We start from the raw sequence: 23,223 nt of genomic DNA on the forward strand, positions 1-23,223 counted from the left end.
TAATGTTTGTCCATCCATTAAATGTCACAAATGCCCTGCATTTTCACATAAAAACATTAAAAAGTAATTCATATTAATTGAGTGTGTCTTCTTATGAGACACAGTTGCTTTATATCACACATAATTTAGGTGTTTATTTACATATAAACACTGATCAACGCACATACATAACAAATATGGTAAATGGGTTTTGAACAACATGACAGTTTTTTTTTATTTTGATTGAATTAATCCTTCAAAGAAAATACATTTAGATTTCATGTGGATTTCAAAATAGTTCAGACAAGTAAAAAATATATACAATACTGTAGCTACAGAAAAAAAGCTACTGTCATTTATTTTTAAATTATTGTTTTAAATTTACTGAATCAACTGGACCGATTCATGTAAAATGAATCAGACGTCCAGTACTATACGTAAGAGAGTTTTTTAGAAGAATGTGTTTTACTCGACTGTGTGAAGACAAACAATGACATAAAAACCAGCAATGCAGTGTTTTGTTACTTTAAAACAGGAAAAGCTACTCTAGCTTAAATGCCAGTGCCCTGCTGTCACACTAATGGAAAACAAAATGAAGATAGTACAGTCAGAACTTCAAGTACTTTTCTCCCCAGCAACGGTGCTTAATGTTTTTCCAGCACACCTCTCATTGCTGTTCTCTTTGTCTCTCAACAGAGCGAGGCCCAGCGCTGGCCGCCTTGAGGCCCAAGAAGTCAGAGGGGAAGAGCAGGAGGGTTCTGCGAAAGCAGCCTGAATCCCTAGACTCCATAGACTCCAGTTCTACCGTCTCCTCTGTGTCGTCCTCCTATATGCAACCACCTGCACGAACCCATACATTACATTTGCGCTCTAAATCACCTTCGACACGATTATATCTATCCAGCCCCCCCGACAGCCTGGACCAGCCCGAGCAGGATGGAGAGGAGAGACCGCAGTTCACCAGCCGCGGCACCTTCAACCCAGAAAAAGGCAAACAGCGCCTGCAGGGTGCCAAGAACTCACCTCAGAGGAACCGTGACCCTCCGATGGGCGGAGGGCAGAAGAGAGATCCAGACTTGCCCCCCCAGCAGGTGGTGGTGTACGGCAGCAATGAGTTCATGGTATGAAGGCCACAAGGTTCCACGTCCATCCACGGAAAAGAGCTCATCCCTCCCTGCTAGCTCACCCGAGTTCACATTTGCTGCATTATAGTCCTTAAGTGCCATGTTGACAAGAAAAGCAGGAGAAGAGAGCTGGGCAGCTTTCAGATCTGCATGTGAGAAAACAGCTCTGTTGGGAATGTGTGGTGAAGGAAAGCAGGGCAAAGGGAATGCTGAACCATTCTGATAAGGAATGTTCTCCTTTGGGCTCCGTGACTGTGATCGGGCTCCGAAGGCGGGAGACGAAGCCATTGATGAACTCCACCAATTCAAGCTAAACCATGGGCTGCTTTAACGTTTACAGCATTCTCTCCGATGTATTTGCCCCCAAGCCTATTTAATAAATTTTATTTACATGGAATATATAAATCTATATAAATATATTATGTGATATAAAGTGCACAAAACCAGAGCACCAGTGATTGCTGGGTTGTTGAATTCATATTATATCGCGTATCAGTCATGAATGAGTTGGAGAGAGGAGAAGTGAGGATGTTGGGTCTGTGTGGATGTGTGCAAGGCTCCTCCGTGTGTGAGTGTGTGTCTTAAGAGAAAACCTCTGGATATGTTTGTGCTGCTTTTTGTGTTGTGCTTGGAGGGAAATGATGCCATTAAAGGGACCAAGCAAACTGGTATTACATTGCCAGAGGATCCCACACTAAATGAAGACTCCAAAGTCTTCCAAATCACCACATAGTGTATTATGTCAACAGCCATCCATCAGTTGTTTGAATTTGTTTGGATTTTCATTCCTGTATTTTTTTTTTTTTTTTTTTTGTGCTTATCTGCCTCAATCTTGTTTTAAGAAACCAGTGTTAAAACACATAAATGCAGAGGTATTCTAAACGGAATCATTCTGAATCTTAGGATCATTCATGCCCTGCAAACATGAGATTCCTCTTGCCAGAAAATGACTTAAATATGACTTAATATATTACCAAATGGTCTCTTCTGCCTGTATATATACTGTAATGTGATGTTTCCCTTTCCCCCCCTAAATATTTAATTATTAAATAAAACATGGCTGTAAAAATCCACACAAGTGCATTTTGGAGGGCTATGCTCAGATTCGATTCACAGCTCTCATTCAACTGCTGTATTAGCAGTGTTGCCCTCAGAGAGATTCTGATATCTCTCCAACATTAGTTATTGAAATCAGGAAGCTGAGAACAAAATCAGTTATTTTACTTGTGCCACCAGCAAAATATTTCTGTGTCTAGACCATTTGTCATTTCTTTGTCACTGTTGTTTGTGCAAAGATCATGAACATCAGGATTCATTTGTCACCGTCGTGTTAAACTGTGATTATATCCAATAACATGGCTTGTTAAAGGTTTCTGCATGGGATGGTGTTTGGCAAAGGCTGTTTCTCACAGGAACGAGTCTGTGGACATAAACACGTGACATCAATCTCAGAATTAAGACTGTTAATTTATATTGTGTTGTTTAGATCTCATGCATTGCTGACACAGGTCACACCGCCTGCAGGATTGAGCAAACAGCTGTCTGGCCTCAGATTTGTTTTATGTTATGTGGAGTCGTGTTGAACAAATATTTCTTATGAAAGAAAAAAAGTCAATGGTTGTAAAATAAATTACACATTTTGAACAAATAAGAACTGTTTTGGTGAATTAAAGATCTGAGCTATTTTGCCAACTTGTTCCAGCCACATTCAGTTTTGTGTATTGATTGATTTGAGCTCATGGAGGAAAGCTTGAATTACCGGTTTGTCCTGCAAACCTGAAAGAGTTGCTATAGGCTCTTCTCACTTTGCCAAATGGGTGCATCCAGCCTAAGGGAATTTTAATTGTGTGAGAGCTGTTAAACTTGTCTTACTGCTGCCAAAGGTGCAGAGTTATATATATACATGTGACCCTGGACCACAAAACCAGTCTTAAGTCGCTGGGGTATATTTGTAACAATAGCCAACAATACATTGTATGGGTCAAAATTGTTGATTTTTCTTTTATGCCAAAAACCATTAGGATATTAAGTAAAGATCATGTTCCATGAAGATATTTAGTAAATTTCCTACCGTAAATATATTGTTAATTTTTGATTAGTAATATGCATTTTAAGGATTTTATTTATTTATTTATTTATTGCACCCTCAGACTCCAGATATTCAAATTCTTGTATCTCGGCCAAATATTGTCCGATCCTAACAAACCATACATCAATGGAAAGCTTACTTTTTACTGTATAAATCTCAATGTTTATGAATGTTTTTGTTGTCCAGGGTCATATATATTTATAAACTACCAGTCAAAAGTTTTTGGACAATAAGATTTATTTATATTTATATATATATATATATATATATTCTGCTCAACAAGCCTCCTTTTTAACAAGCTTCCTTTACAGTAAACGCAGTAATATTATGAAATATTTGTATTATTTAAAATAACATTCTATTTGAATATATTTTCAAATGTAATTTATTCCTGTGATGACGATGCTAAATTTTCAGCATCATTACTCCAGTCTTCAGTGTCACATGATCCTTCAAAAATCATTATAATATGCTGATTTGCTGTTCAAGAAACATTTATTATTATTATCAATATTTAAAACACTTTTTTTTTCATGATTCTTCGATGAATAGCAAGATCCAAAGATCAGCATTTATCTGAAATAAAAAGCTTTTGTAACATTACACACTATACCATTCAAAAGCTTGGTGTCAGTATATTCAAATCATTATAAATGTATTATTAAAATATGAAATTATAGAAATTAATACAAGGAAATTGATCAAGTGATGATAAATACATTTCTAATGTTACAAAAGATTTCTATTTCAGATAAATGCTGTTCTTCTGAACTTTCTATTCATCAAAGAAACCTGAAAAAAAATTATACTCCGCTGTTTTCAACAACAACATAACATAATAAACTTCTCTCCCCCCTTTTGAGCAGCAAATCAGAATATTAGAATGATTTCTGAAGGCTCATGTGACTGGAGTAATGATGCTAAAATTCAGATTTTTTTTTTAAATAAACAGAAATGGTAATGTACCAAGTTCTGTACCAAGTAAATTGGTACATAAAACGTATACGTGTAGCAGGGTAACTCCACATCAGAACTCGAGTAGTATTCATTTCCAGCAGTGTAAGCAGAGCTGGAACATGAGCTCAAACTAACCCCGGTGGGACGTGACCGCTGACTCCATCACGCATGCGCAGAGAGCAGAGCGCTCAGGGAGTTGCGCTGGCAGGTAACACAGAGCACCAGTACACCTGTGCTGCTTACCGCAAGACAAAATGTCTGGATTCGATAACAACCCCTTTGCCGAGCCAGTTGATGTTAATCCGTTTCAGGTGAATATCTACTAATTTATTATGTCTTCAGTAATATGTAAAAGGTTAAAAGTTGTATACGCTGCAAACCTGTTTGGTTGGTTTGTTTGGTTCTCTGAGTCACTGTAGTAATGAGGTCAGATTGACAAGGCGTTCAGCCAATCACGATTCACTGTGAGGCTGGCAAGCCAATCAGCATCTGATGACGATCGAGGAAGTGTTGCTTTGTGAAATGAAATCGTGTTGTTATTTTAATATATATATATATTCTGCGGTGGTTACCATCATAAACCTGTTTATTATTTTGTAAAGTATTTTACAATCATAAAAACTTCCCCAGCAGCGATCCTTCTCCTCACTCGAGGTGTAGGCTACGAAACCCATGTACAAATATGGTGTATCTCATTTAATTTCGTCTGCGTTTGTGAATTATAATGACACAGAATATATACTTTTTAGATACAAATATTTTAAAAAAGAGAGAATAAAACCAGTAGTTGGAAATACTGTATGGTACATTCAGAGATGTTATGGTACTGAATAATTGTTATATTCATGTAGCCTACCGGCAGCATTTACATGGCGCTCCAAAGTACTTTAAAGAATGCAGTGGCGCATGTTTCTGATCATAACATGCATAACATGTAAGGTGTTACTTGAATAGACCAGTCATATTTTATGTGCCTGACAGGATCCATCAGTTACTCAGGTGACCAACACTGCAGCTGATGGCATAGGAGAGTTTAACCCATTTACAGCCGGTGCTCTGGTAAGAATGACAATAATTTCCAATCCTCATTTTCAATTTAAATATATTTTCTAAATTCCTCATGTCATTGGCATGTCATATTTAGTAAAAAAAAAAAAAAAAAAGAAAATCTACAGGAATGTATACAGAATCATATTGTTCTTGTTGTAATTGGGAACCAAAATTATGCTAAGTAAGCAAATAAATAAAAAAATACAATCAAATATTGTTTTAATAAACTAAAATCCTATTTTTTAATTTTAATTTTATTTATTCAGAATTTAAGAGTATGTCTTATTTGATCTTTAAAAGATACAATAGATTTTCTATTAGCAAACCTTGCCAAGTAAATAAAGTATAAAGAAATGCAAAATCTTAAAAGAATCAAGTAAGAGCTCTGTTAAAAACTTTTGGTCCTTTATATCCTGGACTTTATATTAGGTGGCCTTAACTACAATGTACTTATATTTAAATTAATAATTTGACACAATGCACTTATTGTGTACATACATGTTTTTACATTGTACTTATATTTTTAAAAATACCTGTATGTAGTTACATCTGTAATTAATTTCTGTAATTACATTTATAATTGCTCTGTTGACCCATCCCTTTCACCTTAACCCACCCGTAAACCTACCCAGACCACCAAACCTGTCCCTAACCTTACCCGTATCCCACCTCAATAGCAGCAATAGTGTTTAGCAATACAATATGAACACAATAAGTACATTGTACTTATTTTTTTATGTAAGTACAAAGTAGTTAAGGCCACCTAATATAAAGTGTGACCAAAGTTTTTATTTTGGTGTTTGTTTATTTTAAAAAGCAGCTGTTGTGCTCTCACAATCGAAGAGTTTGAAAAGTTTAAAAACTTTCCCCCACTCTCATTTAAGGATGGGCGCACCATTCCCATGTCAACTGCCTCTCAACCAGCAGTCCTGCAGGCCACAGTGGAGCCCAGTCCACAAGTTAGTACAGTGTTTATGCTGAACCATACTTAACACATGATATTTGTACACTAATGCATGCTGTATTTATCTTAGTACATGATGAAATAAGGTAAGCTACTCATATCTTCCTAAAGACACCCAAACAGATGTTAGGTTTATGCATAAACCTCAGTGCAGTAAAGCAACATGTACTGTACCTTTTTCCTCCATCAGGCCAATGTCGCTGCAGGACAGGCTGAGCTCCTCCGTCAGCAAGCGGAGCTGGAGAAGAAGGCTGCTGAGCTGGAGCGCAAAGAGCAGGAGCTTCGGGATCGAGATACAGCATTAGGTGAACCACACTAATACTGATCTTATTCTGTAAGACTTTCTTATGTGGTCTCTGTGGTCTCTTGACATGAAGGAAATTGTTTGCTTGCAGGAAAAGAAAACAACTGGCCACCTTTGCCCAAGTTTTTCCCCATAAAACCTTGCTTCTATCAGGATTTTACTGAAGAAATTCCTGTGGGATATCAGAGGGTTTGCAAGATGATGTACTACCTCTGGATATGTAAGTGAATGCAGGGTTCATAGACATGTATTGAATAAAGACTGTTCAAAATGGAAAAGATAAAAATAAAACTAAAAACATATTTTTGTTACTTGAAAAAAACAACCTTAACCTAAAAGTGATAAATTAAAATAATTAAAACTAAATAAACTAAAACCTATAAAAATACAACATTAAAAAAAAATACACATGAAGCACAGCAAATGTAATAAAATAAGTAAAATTAAAGTGTAAATAAAATCTAATCTAATTTATATTAAATTAACAAACACTACAATAGTATATTGATTAAACTAATATAACACTGTACTGTAGTATTTTGTATTTTTAATCTGATTTTGTGTGAAAATCTGTAACGTTTTTGTGGTGTTAGATTGAAAATTCCTCTGGTTTGAGCTTCACTGATCACACTGGAAATGGAAGGTTAAATCAAGCACATTGCATTTTGGGATGCGGTATTTCATGCAGTGTTTTCTGTTGTATACTGCTAATTTTGCCCAGTCTTGTAAGTCATCGGAGTATTCCATTCCACTCTGCCTACTATACTATACATATTACATACTGCAAAATATTTTGAGAAGTATGGTTGTATGCTTTGGCAAACATTTTAGGAAACGTCCATGCTCTATGTAAGCCTAGATAACGGACCACATCTTCTTCTTTTTTTGTTTTTTTTAACAGTTCACAGTGTGACGCTGTTTCTGAACCTGCTGGCCTGTCTGGTGTATTTTACTGTCTCTACTCAGAATGGAGTGGACTTCGGACTCTCAATCCTCTGGTTTATTTTGTTCACTCCTGTAGCTTTCCTCTGCTGGTACCGACCCGTATACAAAGCCTTTAAGTGAGTTCAGTGTTGATATTTTGCATTGTGTCATAATTTTCATGACATTTTTATGCCAGCCTCACAGCCTTATTACAGTAATGACAAAAGTCACAACAGGTGAATAGAAAATGTAACTAATACTGTAGATATCACTATACTTCCCCAGTAGATTAATCACAGTACATTAAAACAGTACAACTGTTCTGTCTTACAATTTTTCTAAAATGCTGTTTAAAGGGATAGTTCACCCAAAAACGAAAATTCTGTCATTAATTACTCACACTCATGTCGTTCCAAACCTGTAAGACATTCGTTCATCTTCGGAACACAAATTAAGATATTTTTGATGAAATCCGAGAGCTTTCTTACATTCTTCACCTTCATTATCAACGTGATTTTGCGCAGCTTGTCAGTGAACAACGGCTCTGTGTAGTTTACTTTACTGACAAGGTGCGCATTAAATATTGCATGTGATATATCGTGCAGCCCTATTTCTTACCCTGCATAGACAACAATGCAACTGAAATGTTCAAGGCCCAAAGAAAGGTAGTAAGGAATTGTTAAAATAGTCCATGTGACATCAGTGGTTCAACCTTAATTTTATGAAGCTATAAGAATACTTTTTGTGTGCAAAGATCTCTTTAAAATATCTTAACAACACGAGGGTGAGTAATTTTTAAAAAAATTTTGGGTGAACTAACCCTTTTAAGATTCAAACAAGGTATTATGTAATTAAATATGCACTCATTTGAATATGTAGCTGAACATTGGATAAAGCTAAAATTGTTTTCATTTTGTTAACGTATTATAGTTACAGGTTTTTACTGAATGGATATCGAATGAAATTTGGATATATCTTTTTATCACTTTTATACCTCCATAATACAAAATATACAAAAATACCGCTAACAGCCAGAAAAAAAAAAAAAATTGTTTTTAGGATTAAATATTATATAAATCTGTTGAAAAAAGCATTCTGTAAAAACCTTCAGGATGTATTTAGGAATAAAACAGCAAAGTTTAGTGTAAGCGCTACTAAAGTAGAAATTTCTGGTTCAGTGCAGGAGAAAAAAAACAAAAACAAACTTGCTTTGAGAAAACATCCTTTAAAGATATGCATATGCAATTGAAATCCACAGATGCAAATAGATATGTACGTGTAATAAAATCTCTTAATTGTGTATTTTGGATGCTTTCTTTCCACTGGTCTGAAAGATGACATGTTATGGAATCAGCATGAAAATCAACAGTGGTTGTAATTATTAAAAAACAATAAGTAATATTACAGTGTAATCTTTGTGGTCCTGAAATGTGCTTCAATTATATATAGAGAGAGAGGTTTATTCATTTGATTGAAAAGACATCTGAGTATCGTCATCTCATCTGTAACTTTTCTTTTGTTTGCATTGCAGATCCGACAGCTCCTTCAGTTTCTTCTTTTTCTTCTTCATTTTCTCATTCCAAGTAATAGTGTACATCATTCAGAGTGTGGGGATCCCCAGCTGGGGAAACAGGTGAGGTTCTCCATCATTGGTGCTCTTTTAAGTGTGAGTTATTTGAGTCTTTGTGTGTACTTCCTCTCTGCATGTTTCTTCGACAGATTTCCACTTCATAATCTGCCGGTGTTCATTTTCCTGGGGTCTCTCTGTGAGTGTGGGCTCTCTTCTCTGTTTTCCATGAACCTCCTCATGGTCTCGTTTTTTCTGGTGAAATACTTCTCAGCAATGTGCCTTTTTAATTTACAGTTTCATACTGTTAATATTCTACAAAACTCTAACCCATTATTAAACTTTGACAGTCCCATCCAGCACTGTTTGTGGTAAGAACGTGAATAATAGCTCAAATCTGCTTGTTGAGGAGAGGTGTGGGATCATTTCCTGAACTATTTTACTTTCTACTTTTCAAAGTTTAGTGTATTTAAGTTTTGTTGTGTTTGTGAGATTGTATGAAAGTGTGTGCTGAAAGCAGTAATGTGATGTAATGATTGTTTCGCAGTGGCTGGATCACGGCCATCTCTGTGCTCAAGGTTAACACAGCCTTGTCAGTCTTCATGATGGTGGTGGCTGGATTCTTCACTGTCAATGCTGTGCTGTCTGTTGTCTTACTGAAAATGGTAAGTTGACCGCAGATGTAAGTGTGCATATGTGAACACATTCTTGAACTTGCATACATCACTGTGTAAAATCTGTCTGTTTTTACAAATATTAAAAGTATTAATTTGTACCGATTTGGAACTAATATGTGGGTCAGAGATGAAAATGAGTATAGTTAGTTTAATACAGTTTTTTTTATTTTTTTTACATTGTGTCCTGGTTAATTTTATTTTTGCAGAACAAAAAATAATGACTATCATACATTTTGACCACGATTTGCAGAAAACACCCACTAAAATGTCATTCTGGGTAACGATCTTATCAGACAAACTGTATTTAAAACCAGAATCATTAGTTGTCATTAAAAGACTGTTTAAGCATCACAGCCCACAAAAACTAATTAAGTGTGATTTTTAAATCTTTACCAATCTTTGCCGCTATCCTTCAAACCATTAGTTCTTACCCATTCGTTTTAAATGATTTCAAATATAATACAATTTTGTATAATCATTTTTATATGTTTTAACAAGTACGGGTCAGAATAAGTATATTGTTTGATTTTTACAAAAAATATATCTGTTATACTGAATGACATTGGGATATTATTTCACCCATATTTTGATATTTTGTTTGCACAGAAGTTATTTGAAACAGACATTTTACTTTCATTAATATGCTTTCAGACACCGAAATGGAATGTCTCCTCTTTGACCCATATACACTTTAGGAACTAGTATGTACCTTTAGGGGTAAATAAGGGACAAAGTTGTACCTTTTGAAAGGGAGAGAGCCCCAGTCACAGCTTTTAAACCTTTTTTCTGAGTGTATTTCTATTTTTCAGTACTAATAATATTGTTTAAAACTTCAGTTTGGGATTGTGCACTGACTTCCGATGTGTTTTCAGGTTCACTCCATGTACAGACACACAGGCGCGAGCTTCCAGAAGGCGCAGGAAGAGTTTTCTCAGGGGGTCGTCACTAACCGAACCTTCCAGTCCGCTGCCGCCACAGCTGCGTCTTCAGCCGTACAGGGAGCCTTTCAGTAACAGCCACTGTTAAAGACTGTCACACAAACTTCCATCAAACAACCCAAACCTCTTTCGGAAAGGACAATCTGTATTTGAGGCTTCTCAAACCTCGTGTTTTTTCCTGCTGCAATACATTCATTTGGTTACTGAAAATAGTTTGAGGTGAAATGTTACCTGGCTGTTGATCGGTGAGGCACTTTAGATAATGACATGGGTTCTGTCCAAATACAGGCTGTCTTTTCTTTCTGTATTCCTCATGTAATGAAGGCAATATTTAGAGATGGTTTTATGAATAAGTTATATTAAGTTAAAGTGTTTCAGTGGCACTATTTAATTGGTTTTTGTAATGTTACACCATTGTTACAGTTATAGTCCAAATTCCAGTCGATCCAAGTGATCTAGTTGTCTAGATTTGTCCCTGCTATATGTATTTAGAAACCTTTTGTGAAATGTATTGTTCTACACTTTGATTTAGTCTTTATACTCCAACTAAATGTGCTGTTATATCAGCTGATGTCAACATTTGAACAGTCACCATTGGGCTGTCTGTAGAGTGAACTGTAGTACTGTTGTGAAAAAAACTAAGTGCTGTTATCAGTTTGTTACAGTCTTGTTACATTCTCAAACTGAAGTGATGATTTTGCAGTGTTCTCAATTACGAACAAAATATGTATATATTTATAAATTAAGCAGATATTATTTTACTGTGGTTGATTTTGGTGGGCTGCTCAAATATTTTATGAGTTATTGTTAAATAAACAGATTCTGATTGATGTTTTGTTGCCATTAGTCTATATATGATTATTTAAGTGGGGTCTATATTTCTTTTGATGAACATGATACAATTTAACTTTAATACTACAGGGGAAAACAACTGTATCCACCTTTTTCTTCAACGCGGAAGTAAGCCTATGGGTGAGACTTCCGGTTCATTAGCCGCTATAGGTAAATAACGAGAAGAATAGCAACGTACAGTAAACGGTAAAACTGTTTGCACTACAAACCAGTGTGTTCATAATTAAGATAATACATTAAAATAATATGATAAGACACACTAATTTTCAATATAAAGCAGCAAAACGAACTGTTTTGTACAACTAAAAATAGCTGGACGCGGATGAGACCGGAAGCTAGACCCATAAAATTTACAAATGGCCGCGCCCATTTTTACGTCAAGAAAAAGGTGGATAGAAGTAGGAGTACTTGTAGTACCTTCGGAATCCACTGTGTAGTGTTATATTTTAGGTCAAAACAATGGAAAGCAGAGCATCCAGCATCAGTTATGATGACAGGAATATTTGATCACAAATTTTAAAATTACCAATATAAGTATATAGATGTGGCTATTTTGTATTCAAATTTAAGAGCTTTAAAGACCAAACTCTGAAAAAGAGCTGTCTGATGAAGAAAATATAGCATCACTGACTCCAAAAAGAGCTAAATACTGAATACTTTTTGATATTAGTTGTGTTTTGTATAGTTTATAATTAGAATATAAATAACTGCATTGAAGTAAATATCAAATCATCAGTATATTGGTCACATTTTTTTATATACATGTTCTTATTTAAACCCATTAATATGAATATCAAACTGTCTTAAAACATAAAAAAAACAAAAACAAACAAACATTGTTTAAACCAAACATTTTGTTACTTGCTGATTTGCCTGTTCGTCCTATAACAGAACGCCATGTATTGGCCAGCACTAGTTTCGTTTCTTATGATCATGTGATCGCGTCGTTCCAGAAACGCCAATCACATTACTACAATCTGTCAAAAAGCCAATCGTAGCTTTCTTTGGGCGGAGTGTTTAAAGACAAGTGCAGTTCATAACTGCCGAGTTTGTGCAAAGTTAACAACTGAAACAAAATGCTGGAAAGCAAAATAATAAATTTGACAGTGCGCGACGTAAGGTTCCCGACTTCACTGGAACAACATGGATCGGATGCAATGGTGCGTAGCCTACTTATAATTCACTGTTTATTTCGGTGATTTCAGAGTTATTGGATGCACCAACAATAACAAATGCATTACATTGACTGTAAATGTGATTGATTGCAGCACACCGATCCAGATTACTCTGTCGCATATGTTGTTCTCGAGACGGACTCGGCTGCTGCACTGAGGGGTTATGGGTTGACTTTTACTGTAGGAAGAGGGACGGAAATCGGTGAGATTCACAAATCTAGCAATTCTGCAAATATGTCATATGACCATGTCGTGCGAGTGGATCCTATGAGTCCTATGATTTCAATAACAATACAAGACTGACACCTTGTGGTGAAATAGATTTCTATTCCTTAAAACTCCATAGTAACGCAGGGAAATCTATATTTCTTTTGAAGCTTTAAAAAAAATAAATAAAAAGAAATTGCAGTTTTTTTCTCACAACTTAGATTTGTTTCTCTCTCAAAATTACGAATTCATTGCTTGGTGGAAATAAGCTTCTAAAATAATAATATAGAAGAAGATCAAAAAATGTCGTTGGTGATAGTATAGCAAGATTTTCCAAATCAGCAATTTTATGTTTTATTTCTATTTATTACATTGCTATTTATTACTGGCGCCCTTGCTAAATATGAGCAAAACCAGCTTTAAAAAAATGTCATGTGTTGTTTATCTTCATGATGTTTCATTCAGTATCTGTGTGTATGGTGTGTGGGGCAGTTTGTCTTCTTGTCAGATACATGGTGCCATGGACTACATCAAGTAGCAGCTGACATTAAACACCTGACTGCATCTGCTAGAAAGCTTAAACCTGACCGTGGTTAGACAGTGATCCAAAGTACACATTAAAATCAACACAAAAATGGTTCACTGACCATTGAATGAATGAAGGTTTAGCTTTGGTAACCACAGTATCCTGGCCATAGTCCCTTTAGGAATATTGTATAAAAGTATTATTGTACTGTTTTGAGTAAAAGTTAGATTGATGTGAATATTTTGAACAAAAGGCTCATTTAACAAGTTTGTCAGTGGAAGGTGCTGTGCTACATCTGAATTATATAAGCCTTGGTAGTTAACAGTATCAGCCATTTAAAAGCATATCGGTCAGTTATTATCAAAACTCTACTTGTATTGGAATTAATATATATTCCCAGATAAAGCAGTTATGCAACCAGAACGAACCACTTGGTTGAGTGATGTGTTGCTATTGCACAAGGATGAAATATTTCTTTGAAATTCTTTTTCTGCAGGAGTGTAACAATAAAAGTGTTTGTGTTAGCTGAAGTATCTCATGTTTGTATACTATTCCCATTAGAATTCATCAGTTCCAAATTATGAAAGAAATTCCAATATCATTTTTTTTGGACTAGTTTATACTAAGCTTGATCATTGTCTGTTTACGTCTAGTGGTATGTGCAGTTAAAGCCTTATCTACTTTGGTGGTTGGGAAGACTTTGAAGGAGATAGTCAGTGACTTCAGAGGCTTCTACAGACTCCTGAGCAGTGATGGTCAGATGAGATGGGTAAGTATCACAACACGAGCACAGGTACTTCAGTCCTCGCTCCCAGACGTCACTAACAGTTTAATGAACAGATGAACTTACTAATAGATTGGACCAGAAAAAGGAGTGATTCAGCTGGCGACAGCAGCTATTCTGAATGCTGTTTGGGATTTATGGGCGCGAGTGGAGGGCAAGGTGAGAAATCATTTGAATAAACATTATAAGAATGAACGCGTATGGGATATCATTAAAGGCCATAATGAATATGTTTTGCAGCCCCTATGGAAGCTACTTGTTGACATGGTGAGTATAAATCATCTCTTAGGTGCTTACATGTAATTAAGATGCAAAACAAAGCAATATTACTTAAAGTAGGCATGAAACAAATATTGAGGCTTATCAAACAAAACGAACAAAAATTATTTATTCATTAGTTGTATATAAGATTGTAGTTATGACATTTTGATGAAAGCTTATGAGGTAAAATATGGATGATTTGTTTACAATTAGACCAGTAATGTATTAAGAAAACAAATCAGTTTTGATTTCATACGGTGGATTACCGTAAATCAAGAAGACCTTTAAATGCTTTTAAATGTGTTGACTCTTTAGCATTATTCTTATTTTTGTGTATATGTATGAATCCTCTCTAGGATCCTGCAAAGTTGGTCAGCTGTATTGATTTCAGATATATCACCGATGCACTGACTGAGCAGGAAGCTTTAGGTGAGGTCATTAAGGATTGTTTGAAATTGTCATTTAATGAGCTATTGCATTCATATACAGTAGTGCATTTCTTCACTTCTTTTTCTTTTAGATATATTGGTAAAAGCAAAAGCGGGGCAGAAAAGTAGAGGTAAGATTCATAAAGACTATAAAGAGTGTAGCAGATTTATGTCTTTCATAAAGTGCCCTTTGAGCACAGATGAACACTATAATTCAAAAGCTTGGGTCAGTAAGATTTTTTTAAGAAACGGTCTTTTATTCAGCAAGAAAGTCTTTAACACTTAAAAATGATTTCACTTTATATTAATGGTCTTTTAACACATTCTGTTGACTATACAGTAAGTAACATTGCATCTACATATCTGTTAACTCTCATTAGAGTATTAGTAGAGTATTAGTAGACTGGTAGGGTTAGGGTTAGAATAAGTTGACATGTACTTGCAAAGTTACTTGTAGTCAGTAGGATATCTGTTGGAAGACCATCACAATAAAGAGTTGGCAGATGTTGAGATGTCTACAAACACTCTAATGAGAGTTAGTTGGCATGTAGGTGCACTGTTACTTATTTTCAATGGAATGTTCAAAAGGGACCATCAAAATAAAGAGTTACCAAAAATTGTCTTCCAAATATTTTTTGTTTGAATATTTGTTTAATTTTTGCTCACTAAATGAGCCATCACAGGAATAAATTACATTTTAAAAAATCAACATAGAAAACAGTTCTTCTAAATTGGAACAATATTTTTGAATATTACTGTTTTACTGTATTTTACTGAGAAAACTCAAAAATGTGCTTAATCTGGCTGCCTTAAATTTTTAAAGTTTGCTCAACTTTTTTTTTTTCTTTTTTACAGTGCTGTAAAAAATCAAAAGTTGAAAGAACTTAAATGTTTTAAGGCAACCAGCGTCAGCAGATTTTTGAGTTTTCTCAACTTATTTTTTAGGAGATTTTTGAGTTTTATCAACTTTTTGTTGTATAAACTTAAAACAACAAGTTGAGAAAACTCAAAAATCTGCTGAATCTGGTTGCCTTAAACTTTTTAAGTTTACTTTTTTTTTTCTTTTTTTTACAGTGCAGAATTAGGCTCATGTGTAGGACAACAAAACAAACAAATACAGATGACCATGACCAAACACTGAAATTACCCATACATTTGTAAATAAACTTTTCGGAGCTGTAATTTCAGTGTGCGGACAACTGTCTTTTTTTTTTTTTTTTTTTTACTAATAATTTTAAACCTTTACAGAGGAGCAGATGTTAAAGGAAGGCTATCCTGCCTACACCACTTCCTGTGCCTGGCTGGGATACACTGACCAACAACTAACCCAGGTATATCTGTTTATTGCTTTGTTTTTGGTTTCTATTGTAATCATACTCAGACAAGGATCATTTGATTGACATGTTTTGCTTTGTGTAGCTCTGCTCTGAAGCTCTTGCCCAAGGATGGACTAAATTTAAAGTGAAGGTTGGGGCTGATTTGCTGGATGACATCCGTAGATGCAGTCTTATCCGGAAGCTGATTGGACCAAACAACACCCTGGTGATTCAAAGTCAAACGCGTATACATTGCAAAACACATAAGAAAAAATGTTTGTTTTAAGTATTTCGACCTTGTCATATTTCACTTCAGTTAAACATTAAACTGGTCCAAACTAAGAATAGAAGGCTATGTTTGGCAGGAGAGTTTACAAGTCCTCTTATCTGTCAGATGATTGATGCCAACCAGCGATGGGATGTTCATGAAGCAATTACTTGGGTGACCAAGCTGGCAGAGTTTCAACCTCTATGGATTGAGGAGCCCACATGTCCTGATGATATTTTAGGTCATGCTTCCATCTCTAAGGTAAACAGGTTAATTATGTTCATTATTAAAGGGATAGTTCACCCAAAAATGAAAATTCGGTCATTAATTACTCACCCTCATGACGTTCCAAACCCAGAAGACCTCCGTTCATCTTTGGAACACAAATTAAGATATTTTTGATGAAATCCCAGAGCTTTCTGACCTGGCATAGACAGTCATGATGGTGAGTAATTAATGACAGAATTTTCATTTTTGGGTGAACTATCCCTTTAAACCACGTTATTCAGATTTTAAGGGTTTTTGTCTTGTTTTAGGCACTTGCACCCTTGGGTATTGGAGTCGCCACTGGAGAGCAGGTGAAAATTATAGAAAATGTGCAAATGCTAAAAACTGCATTATAAGAGGACCTACTACGTTATATGTCCCACTATTTTTTACTGTTTAACTGTTATTAAACTCTGCTATGTTCTGTTATCTCTCAGTGGTGCTTTAAAGGGAGTTCATACAAAAGCGAAAAGTCACCTTGATGTCATTCCAAATGTGTATGACTTTCTTTCTTCAGCGAACACAAAAGACAATAATTTTAAGGAAGTATGGGTCTAAACTATTGTTCATTGATGGGGAAAAAGTATATTTTTCAGATATCGTTTTTTTTTGTGTGTTTCATAGAAAAAAAGTCATACAGGTTTGGAACGACATGAGGATAAGTAAATGATTACAGGATTTTTTGCTATCACTTTGTTATTTTTCAGATACATACTGTGTCTGCAGTGCATCTTTGTGTGCTTGTTTGCAGTGCCATAACAGGGTGATGTTTAAGCAGTTTCTCCAGGCCTCAGCTCTACAGTTTGTTCAGATTGACAGTTGTAGGGTGGGCAGTGTGAACGAAAACCTTGCCATCATACTCATGGCTGCCAAGTTTAATGGTAAATCAAATGTTGATATTATGAGCAAATCTCTGATTTGAATGATTATCTACCTATCTTGATTTCTATAAAATTCAAAATTGTGTATCTTGGTTTTCTTTGCAGTTCCTGTGTGTCCTCATGCCGGGGGTGTGGGACTGTGTGAGCTTGTTCAGCACCTTATTTTATTTGACTACATTTCAGTGTCTGCTAGTTTAAAGAATAGGTACAGTATGTGTTTTGAACAAATACTTATTTTTTGATGCGTGCTAAAAGAAATAGTTCACCTGAAACTGATGTTGTCATTTACACACCCAGCTGCAAATCCCTGTTATTATTTTCTTTTATTGTGCAATATAAGATTTGTCTTTAAAACTAAAATCAATGGGTACTAGGGATGTTGAGCTTCAAAAGGCACCATACAATTACTGTAAAAGTGGTCTACAGAAGCACATGACTTGTGTTCTATATTCCAAGTCTGGGTAATAGGCAGAGACAAAACTACATACTTTTAAAACTGACTAGTTTGTGGGTTAGGACTAAACTAGCTGACTATCAGCCCTGTATAATTTGTCTGGCTTTGAGTTCAGCTCATCCCATTCAATTTTTTTTTTTTTACATAGAAAAGTCTATAAACTAGTGAACATCACCTATCAACTATACTGTTACCAGACAATTAGCTAAGTCCCTTCACTACACAAAGTCAATATTTTCCTGTGGTAACTAGACTTCAACATGACTATAGAACATAAAAGACCGATATCTGTGATTGTTGAAATAGTGTGTGTGTGTGTGTGTACAGGTGCATCTAAAAAGAATTTTTTTATTGTAACTTATTTCAAAAAGTGAAACTTTCATACATTCTAGATTCATTACATGTAAAGTAAAACATTTCAAAAGTTTTTTTTGTGTTAATTTTGATGATTAGAGCTTACAGCTCATGAAAGTCAAAAATCCAGTATCTCAAAATATCAGAATATTTCCTAAGATCAATAAAAAAAAAAAAAGATTTGCAAACAGAAAAGTTCATGTTCTTTAAAGTATGTTCATTTATGCACTCAATACTTAGTCGGGGGTCCTTTATCACAAACTCCAGCATCAGTGAGGAGTGGCATGGAAGCGATCAGTCTGTGGCACTGCTGAGGCACTATTGAGCCTTCAGCTCGTCTGTATTGTTGGATCCAGTGTTTCTCATCTTTCTCTTGAAAATATCCCATAAATTCCATATGGAGTTCAGGTCAGACGTGCTGGCTGGCCAATCAAGCACAGTAATATCATGGTCAGCAAACCACTTGGAAGTGGTTTTGGCACTGCGGGCAGGTGCTAAAGTACTGCTGGAAAAGGAAATCAGCATCTCCATAAAGCTTGTTAGCAGATGCAAATATAAAGTACTCCAAAATCTCCTGGTAGACGGCTGCATTGACTTTGGACTTGATAAAACACAGTGGACCAACACCAGCAGACGTCACGACACCCCAAATCATCACTGACTTCAGAAACTTCACACTGAATTTCAAGCAGATTGGATTCTGTGCCTCTCCAGTCTTCCTCCAGACTCCAGACCTGCATTTCCAAAAGAAATGCAAAATGTACTTTTATCTGAAAAGAGGACTTTGGACCACTGAGCAACAGTCCAGTTCTTTTTCTCCTTAGCCCAGGTAAGATGCTTCTGACGTTGTTTCTGTTTCTGAAGTGGCTTCGTAGCCCTTTTCCTGAAGACGTTTGAGCGTGGTGACTCTTGCACCTTTTCCTACCCAAATTCTTCCTTCCAGTCAACTTTGCATTTAATGTGTTTTGATACAGCACTCTGTAAACAGCCTCCCCTTTCAGTAATGAGCTTCTGTGACTTACCTTCTTTGTGGAGGGTGTCAATGATTGTCTTCTGGACCATTGCCAAGTCAGCAGTCTTCTCCATTATTGTGGTTTTGAAGAACAAGAGATACCCAGATTTTCTACTGTAGGGATGGTCATTTAATGAAGCTCAAATGTAAATATTCTAATATTTTGAGATACTGGATTTTTGACTTTCATGAGCTGTAAACTCTAATCCTCAAAATTAAAAAAAAAGAAAACTTTTGAAATGTTTTACTTTACATGTAATGAATCTAGAATATATGAAAGTATAACTTTTTGAAATGTTACAATTCAATACAACAAACTTTTTCACGATATTCAATTTTTTTTTAGATGCACATAAAAACGTGAAAGTTTTTTTCATAAAAAAGACATATATGTGTGTGTGTGTGTATAATAAAATAACTACTTTTGTTGAGTGGATGATTTGTGAAATGTCAATTAATTGACCAGGGAAGCCTTGAAGGTTTTCAAGTAAATTTTTGGAGTGCTTTCAGTTTTGGGTGAACAATTCCTTTAAATGTTAAACATGGCTTGCTTAATGTAATTTCATTGAGCTTTTGCTTGCTGTGTGTTTTGAAGGATGTGTGAGTATGTGGATCACCTTCATGAACATTTTAAAAGCCCCACTATCATCAGAAATGCCCACTACATACCACCAAAGGTAAGTACAAAAAATAAATATAATAAACACAAGGGATATACAGCATTCTGCTGCTGCACTATGAACAGTTGTTTAGGGATTTGTCAATAAAATGTTGTAGCATCCCAATATAACAAGAATGAATGGACGGTTTGTTGAATCACTGACACCTGACACAAAGTATTATTTTTCAATAATTTAATGGTCTGGACAATTGTTCCACTTGTTTGTCCTTAAAACACTTTTGTTTGTAGAATTAGTTTATATTTGTTTGCTTGGTCTTTATGGGTTTTGTTCACTAATCTACAATAGAGAACTGGATTGCTCATGACATATAAAAAAAAAGTGAAGCCACAGTACCACCATATTAGTATTCTCTAGTACTCCCAAACATTATATTGAATTGCAGTTTTTCGCAATTGCTAAGACACATTTTTTGAAACCTTCACCCATTTTCTCACAACATTAAACACAATGCCAAATCTTCAAACTAAATTCACAAAACCCCTGACCTTTCTGCCAAAATGCATTTGGTCCAAAACAATTTCACCTGTACTCAAAATCAAACAATACTTTCAGATCATTCACACAGCCATTGTATACAGAAAACAAATTTTTCAGTGACGTAAATTGTCTGAAATCTCTAAATGAAAAGCATGTTACAGTACAGTCAAAAAAGTTGTGCAACTGCAAAATCAAAGTCAGTGAGAGATTGATTCTGACTCAGCATCACAGCTTCCTGTTGAGTCCAGCTTGAGGACTTTGTCCACATCACAGGCAACGTCATCTCTTGCCAGGCGAAGGAAAAACACTCTGGTGTGCTAGACCCAGCCTTGACAGCACTGCACACCTTGCTCTTTGTCATCCTCATTCTCTTCCTCCTCATCCACTTACACATACTCTTCCTCTTCTCCTTCTCAGATTGTTTCAGTTCATTTTTGGCATCAACATTCAGTGTGAATAAATTGTAATTTCTGATACTAATACCAGATATCTGTTCATGTTTAATATTTCCTGCATAGTTATGTACATAAAGAAATATATTTTGTGTTACTGTAGATCAGTTACCTCTGTCAGCAAGTGCACAGCAGACACACCCACCTTAACAATGTCAATATATGGCTTATCCTGCCTGAAATTTTTTTAATTCACATACACATCCTAAACACTAATCCTGTGTGACTGATACGCTTAAAATCAGGTGATTTTAGGTCAAGTTTTTGACTGTCAGTCAATAATGCCCTCTGTCGGAAGGGAATAGAAATATGGCCGCTCAAACACTTTCATTGGCTTCATCCGCCTAATGGCATTTTAGACCTATGGTTTAGAACACAATGTGCAATCCAGTCATTATATAGATCAGTGGTTTTGGTTCTTTGGCTGTGGTAGGCTTAAAACAGCTGAAATAATTTTGTGAATTGATGTGGAATAGCTTCATTCAGACACACATATATTAAATTAAAAGTAGAGGATATAAACATTTTGTGGCTTTATCATGTGTTTTACATCTTCAGGACCCGGGATACTCTTGTGAAATGCTGGAAGAGTCTTTGCAAAAGCACCAGTATCCTCAGGGTGAGGTTTGGAGAGCCATTGAGCAGCAGGGGAAACAGTAAAAATGAACACATACTGTATGTGCTACTGACTGTGATGGAAATTACAACATTACTACTTCCATAACTAAACGTGAAGTCCTGTCAGATTGTCTTGATTGGCAGTGCAAAGGAATGTGAAGGATAAATGGCTAATGAGCAACTGAATATGGAAATTTGTATGATTCCTTTTAAAATTCTGATCAATTCATATTTTAATGATCGTAAAAGATATGTGCTGTGCAGCCAAAGAGGGAAATGGAACAAATGAATGCTGAAACTACTGCTGTCTTGATTTACAAATCCAGACTTGGGAAGTAACTAACAATGGGGAATTTTATTTGCTTATTAGTTTGTTTTTGTTTTTTTTAATGCTTACAGTTCATCAATTGTGCATACGTACTGTATATGCAGTGTATGTTTGCATATACATGTATGTGTGAGTGCTATGACATACTTCTGTCCACTCCTCTGCTCACTTAACAAGAAAATGACACTAGTTAGTAGTAGTGTTTTACATTTGTCATATTTTGGCATGTATATGGCTAATCAACTGATGTTTTAGTATAGAGTTATGCAAAAACACCATGTTTTCTAAGGGTTAAAATTGTTTTGAAAGAAGTGTTTGCCATAGTTTATGAGCCATAGTTTCAGAAAGCATGTATAAGCAAAAAAACAAAAACAAATTAGGTTTCTTAAATATTTTTGTATTTTTTTAAGGTGCTCTTCTTTTTCTAAAGGTACTACGGTTAATAAACATTAAGGAAAAGAGAAAATCGTGTCTGTTATTGTTGTGCAATAATAGAGAAGCACCCATGGTGGTGGTGGTTGTCATGCCAACACTTTACTACTGTAAGTCCGATCTTTTTTTTTTTTTTCTTTTTGATGAGGATTTCTGTGACATAAGTCATATGAATACTGGAATTCACTTGTACAGATGAAGTACATCCCTTTGCCCCCTTTGGAGGGACATCTTACAGTTTCTTGAGTGCTGAAATGTCTCTTACATGGACTAGGAGAAATTTTGTGAAATTCACACTCAGACTCAAGAGCTGCTTGTAGACACCTTGTTGCCACCCTGGGGTTCTTCAAAACTTCCTGAAGCATGTTGTGCTCTGCTCTTAAATGAATTTGGTGGAGTAGCCTGGCTGAATGTTAATGGAATGGTGGATTTTAAATGGCTTAGAAATGCCCTTAAATCCCAGACTTCTAAGCAGCTTTTTGCTCTTTTGATCTTGGCATGGTGGCTCCATGTACTTCACTGCTGCAAAGACAATTTATTGACAGTTTATTTGTGTTTATACAGTATAAGGTGTGGATTTAATGATGTTCTGCCAATTTGCAGTTGATTCTAGTAATTGGTGCATCTCCTTCTAATGTTAGGCACATGATCTAGTGAAGCGGTAATTTCCTTTTACCACACAAGAAATGGACATAATAAGAGTCATTCAATCCATTACAGGTGCATCTCAATAAATTAGAATGTCGTGAAAAAGTTAATTTTTTCTTGTAACTTATTTCAAAAAGTGAAACTTTCATATATTTTAGTTTAATTACATGAACAGTAAAACATTTCAAAAGTTTTTTATTTTATTTTAATTTTGATGATTAGAGCTT

The 23,223-nt window shown here is 35.4% G+C and overlaps 3 protein-coding genes across 14 annotated transcripts in view; all 3 read left to right on the forward strand.

Moving 5' to 3' along the window:
* The window catches only part of myo9aa (myosin IXAa), a 126,129-nt gene extending 123,302 nt beyond the window's left edge, over window positions 1-2,827 (forward strand). For 9 of the 10 annotated variants that reach the window (XM_058781028.1, XM_058781030.1, XM_058781034.1 and 6 more), the window contains one exon: window positions 676-2,827. In XM_058781028.1, the coding sequence (XP_058637011.1) occupies window positions 676-1,106 (431 nt within the window). In that variant the 3' untranslated portion in view covers window positions 1,107-2,827. The remainder of the gene's footprint in view (window positions 1-675) is intronic. The other variant, XM_058781038.1, reaches the window with a different exon arrangement.
* A 1,391-nt stretch (window positions 2,828-4,218) lies between these two features.
* Window positions 4,219-11,403, forward strand: scamp2l (secretory carrier membrane protein 2, like). Of its 3 annotated transcripts, XR_009272301.1 has the most exons (10): window positions 4,219-4,460; window positions 5,131-5,208; window positions 6,084-6,158; window positions 6,354-6,468; window positions 6,559-6,687; window positions 7,369-7,528; window positions 8,923-9,024; window positions 9,111-9,157; window positions 9,506-9,623; window positions 10,508-10,646. XR_009272301.1 is itself a non-coding variant. In XM_058783638.1 (9 exons), exons 1-9 carry the CDS (start codon window positions 4,404-4,406, stop codon window positions 10,646-10,648), a joined length of 975 nt encoding a protein of 324 aa, XP_058639621.1. In that variant the 5' UTR covers window positions 4,223-4,403; the 3' UTR covers window positions 10,649-11,403. The 3 variants fall into 3 exon arrangements, 2 of the variants coding, with proteins under 2 accessions (XP_058639621.1, XP_058639622.1); XM_058783638.1 differs by lacking the exon at window positions 9,111-9,157 and having other exon boundaries at window positions 4,223-4,460; window positions 10,508-11,403; XM_058783639.1 differs by lacking the exons at window positions 4,219-4,460; window positions 9,111-9,157 and adding an exon at window positions 4,631-4,823 and having other exon boundaries at window positions 10,508-11,403.
* Window positions 11,404-12,418: 1,015 nt separating this feature from the next.
* enosf1 (enolase superfamily member 1) lies at window positions 12,419-22,382 on the forward strand. Its single transcript, XM_058783576.1, has 15 exons — window positions 12,419-12,585; window positions 12,694-12,802; window positions 13,987-14,102; window positions 14,190-14,276; window positions 14,358-14,384; window positions 14,735-14,807; window positions 14,899-14,937; window positions 16,055-16,137; window positions 16,226-16,348; window positions 16,517-16,651; window positions 16,927-16,968; window positions 17,409-17,538; window positions 17,644-17,743; window positions 19,954-20,035; window positions 21,529-22,382. Exons 1-15 carry the CDS (start codon window positions 12,502-12,504, stop codon window positions 21,628-21,630), a joined length of 1,332 nt encoding a protein of 443 aa, XP_058639559.1. The 5' UTR covers window positions 12,419-12,501; the 3' UTR covers window positions 21,631-22,382.
* The last annotated feature ends 841 nt before the right edge of the window (window positions 22,383-23,223 follow it).

The sequence above is a fragment of the Onychostoma macrolepis genome, chromosome 07 (genome assembly GCF_012432095.1).
Source record: "Onychostoma macrolepis isolate SWU-2019 chromosome 07, ASM1243209v1, whole genome shotgun sequence".
In the NCBI taxonomy this organism is placed as follows: domain Eukaryota; kingdom Metazoa; phylum Chordata; class Actinopteri; order Cypriniformes; family Cyprinidae; genus Onychostoma; species Onychostoma macrolepis.